Source organism: Electrona antarctica, assembly GCF_951216825.1.
Source record: "Electrona antarctica genome assembly, chromosome: 2".
NCBI lineage: Eukaryota > Metazoa > Chordata > Actinopteri > Myctophiformes > Myctophidae > Electrona > Electrona antarctica.
In genome coordinates, this window is record NC_136807.1 from 25,288,658 (window position 1) to 25,291,642 (window position 2,985).

At 43.2% G+C, this 2,985-nt stretch overlaps 1 protein-coding gene across 2 annotated transcripts in view; it reads left to right on the forward strand.

Annotated features, from left to right (window-relative positions):
• Nucleotides 1-2,985, forward strand: part of LOC306943559 (ADP-ribosylation factor-like protein 8A) — a 6,081-nt gene continuing 3,096 nt past the window's right edge. For both annotated transcript variants that reach the window (XR_013792424.1, XM_079529961.1), the window contains exons 1-3: nt 1-446; nt 2,480-2,560; nt 2,705-2,778. Coding sequence is in view for 1 of the 2 variants with exons in the window: in XM_079529961.1 (XP_079386087.1) it covers nt 324-446; nt 2,480-2,560; nt 2,705-2,778 (278 nt within the window). In the remaining variant the exon portion in view is untranslated. The remainder of the gene's footprint in view (nt 447-2,479; nt 2,561-2,704; nt 2,779-2,985) is intronic.

Genomic DNA, 2,985 nt, shown 5'->3' on the forward strand with positions numbered 1-2,985 from the left:
TTTTCATCCCTCTCCTCTTTTCCTCCTTCCATCAAACCCCACCCCAACCCGGAAGGACGGAGCGCAGAAAGCAGACAGACAGGGCGAGACGAAAAGACGGAGGAGTAAACAACGGACAGAATAACATAAATACAAAACAATAACGGACAATAAAAAACAACGCGACGGTTCCTCTCCTCCTGTACTCCCACGAAGCACGTCACGTCGGTCCGTCGTCGTCGCTCGCGCTGTCAGTCACTGCGTTAGCCCGCTAGCTAGCCTGCTAGCGTTCTGCCCCTGTACCCCTAGCATTAGCATTAGCGTCGGCTAATACATAAATAAACATGATAGCACTTATCAACAAGCTGCTGGACTGGTTCAAGGCTCTGTTCTGGAAGGAGGAGATGGAGCTCACCTTGGTGGGGCTGCAGTACTCTGGGAAGACCACATTTGTCAACGTGATAGCGGTACGTGTGTCACTGTGTGTGTGTGTGTGTGTGTGTGTGTGTGTGTTATGTCCTCATAATAACGTTCATGTGTTTATTAGGTGTGTATGTGGTGTGTTCATAATATGAATGTGTCTTTGTGTGTTGTGTTCATAATTGTATTGTGCTTATTATGTGTGTTTTATATTTTGGGTTCATAATATTATGAACACGAAATGGTGTGTATTTTGTGTTGTCGGGGGTTGAGACCCCAAATTATTTTAACAACAAAGTATAAGTGTGTAGGGGTATGTGCACATTTCTAAAGTTACCATTTTAATTTCAATGTCCCCCACTGCCAGTTTGACCTGCATTAGTCTACGGACCCCCATTTAATGGCATCTGGGACCCCGATTTATATTGTAAAAGCATTGTTAAATGGACCCAATATTCATAGTTGCACAAGTAGCTTTTGTTTGGGCTTATTTCTGAAGTGTAGTTGCTTATTTGGGCTTGCTTTCACAAGACTCTTTTTGAAAATAGCTGATGTAATAGGGCTCAAGTGGTGAAAGTTCCTGTCGCTTCTTTGGGGCTTGTTTTCACTCGGCCTCGGCCTTGGTTTCACTCAAAGATTCTGGCAACACCGGAATCTGTATCCAGACCAAAACAAAACACTTTTCACCAGCCCAGGGCTAACGACTGGCTTAGCCTGTCAGACCCTGACCAAACAAGTCTGGTTGGCGATTGACGCCCGACTAGAAGTCCCGACCTGTCAATAGTCAGTGCAAGACAACATACATAAGGATAAGCATTAACAGGTTTAAAACAATAGTCGTAAATGGTCAAATTAAATAAAACATCAATAATGGCACCCACAGTGGTTTAGGCGCATGCCACATATATAGGCTTTGGCCTGACAGCACGTTGCGTGTTCGAGTCCCGTTCATGACCACCTTTGCTGCATGTCTCTCCCCTTCTCTCTCTCCCTCTTTCCTGTCAGTCTTGACTTGATACTATCAATAAAGGCAGAAAAGCCAAAAAGACGGCAATACAATCGCGTAACACATACTACAGGTATATTGTACACCGTGTGTGTGCGTGTGCGTGTGCGCGTGCGTGCGCACAGAGTAGAGATCAAGTCAGAGGAACACACTGGCTGGCGTCTTATTATACTACCTTTGTTTAGGGATGTGTTCACTGTTCAGCAATGCATTCCTTGTACAATGACAGTGCCACCATGCTGTGTACACAGCACATAACTCAAAGTCTGCAAATACTTTGAGTGTGCACTGTGCATATCCCCAGGTATGGACTAATAATAATTATTAGATAATTTACACTTCACAGAAATAGAGATTGATAGGAGCTAAAGAACCAGCTGACAAACACAATGTGGAAGAAGAATAGAGACAGAGAGATGTGGAAAGACAAGTAGAGACATTTGATCCAGTAATTATTGGTCTGGTTAAATGTTATTTTAAACCTGATTTATACTTCATCATAATCATGGTGGTGTGCACACTGCACAGACATGCTGTGCTGTTAACCTAAATGGTAAATGGTAAATGGTGCATTTATATAGCGCCTTTATCCAAGGCGCTTTACATAGATTGTGCATTACATTCACCCATTCACACACACATTCATACACCGATTGCGGCGGAAGCCATGCAAGGTACCAACCAGCACATCGGGAGCAATTTGGGGTTCAGTGTCTTGCCCAAGGACACTTCGACAACCTACTGTAGCAAGACTTCAAAATATCGGTTTTGATAACATTTTTGGTACTGGGAATGTACCACATTATAAGATACATTTGCAGGAATCAATGAAATGCACAGTTCCCGCAAGTAAATGGAGGCCCTGTAAACTTCTCCATAAGGAAATATAGAGCTATTTGAATAAAATATCACTAACACCCCCTTTAACTTTACACTGGAAGTCAATGGAGAGGGAGATTGGGCTGAAGTTGTGACATCATTATTCATTAGATGACTAATGTCATTGTGTGTGTGTGTGTGTGTGTGTGTGTGTGTGTGTGTGTGTGTGTGTGTGTGTGTGTGTGTGTGTTACAGTCGGGACAGTTCAGTGAAGACATGATCCCTACAGTGGGGTTCAACATGAGGAAAATCACCAAGGGAAATGTCACCATCAAGGTTGGTAGCACCACTCCCTGCTTTGCTCAATAGCTGTGGCATTTGACCTGCAGTACTTTTGTGGAGGACAGATTTGATTTAACTGTTCTGCCCGCTCTCTCTCCATTTCTCTCTCTCTCTCTCTCTCTCTCTCTCTCTCTCTAGTTATGGGATATAGGAGGTCAGCCTCGTTTCAGAAGCATGTGGGAGAGGTACTGTCGAGGAGTCAGTGCCATCGTGTAAGTGTCCACTCCATACTAGGACCGGGCAATTCATTGGAAATACTGTATTTTCCAATACCCTTTTTTTGTAATTTCCTATGAATCGAGACAAAACGTGTGTAATAGATTTTTTTGCACGCTAGGTTTCGTGTGGTTAAAAATGAGAAGGCAACTGTGTCTGTCATTTTAGATTTTAGCGTTGGCTATTCAAAAATAGCAAATATA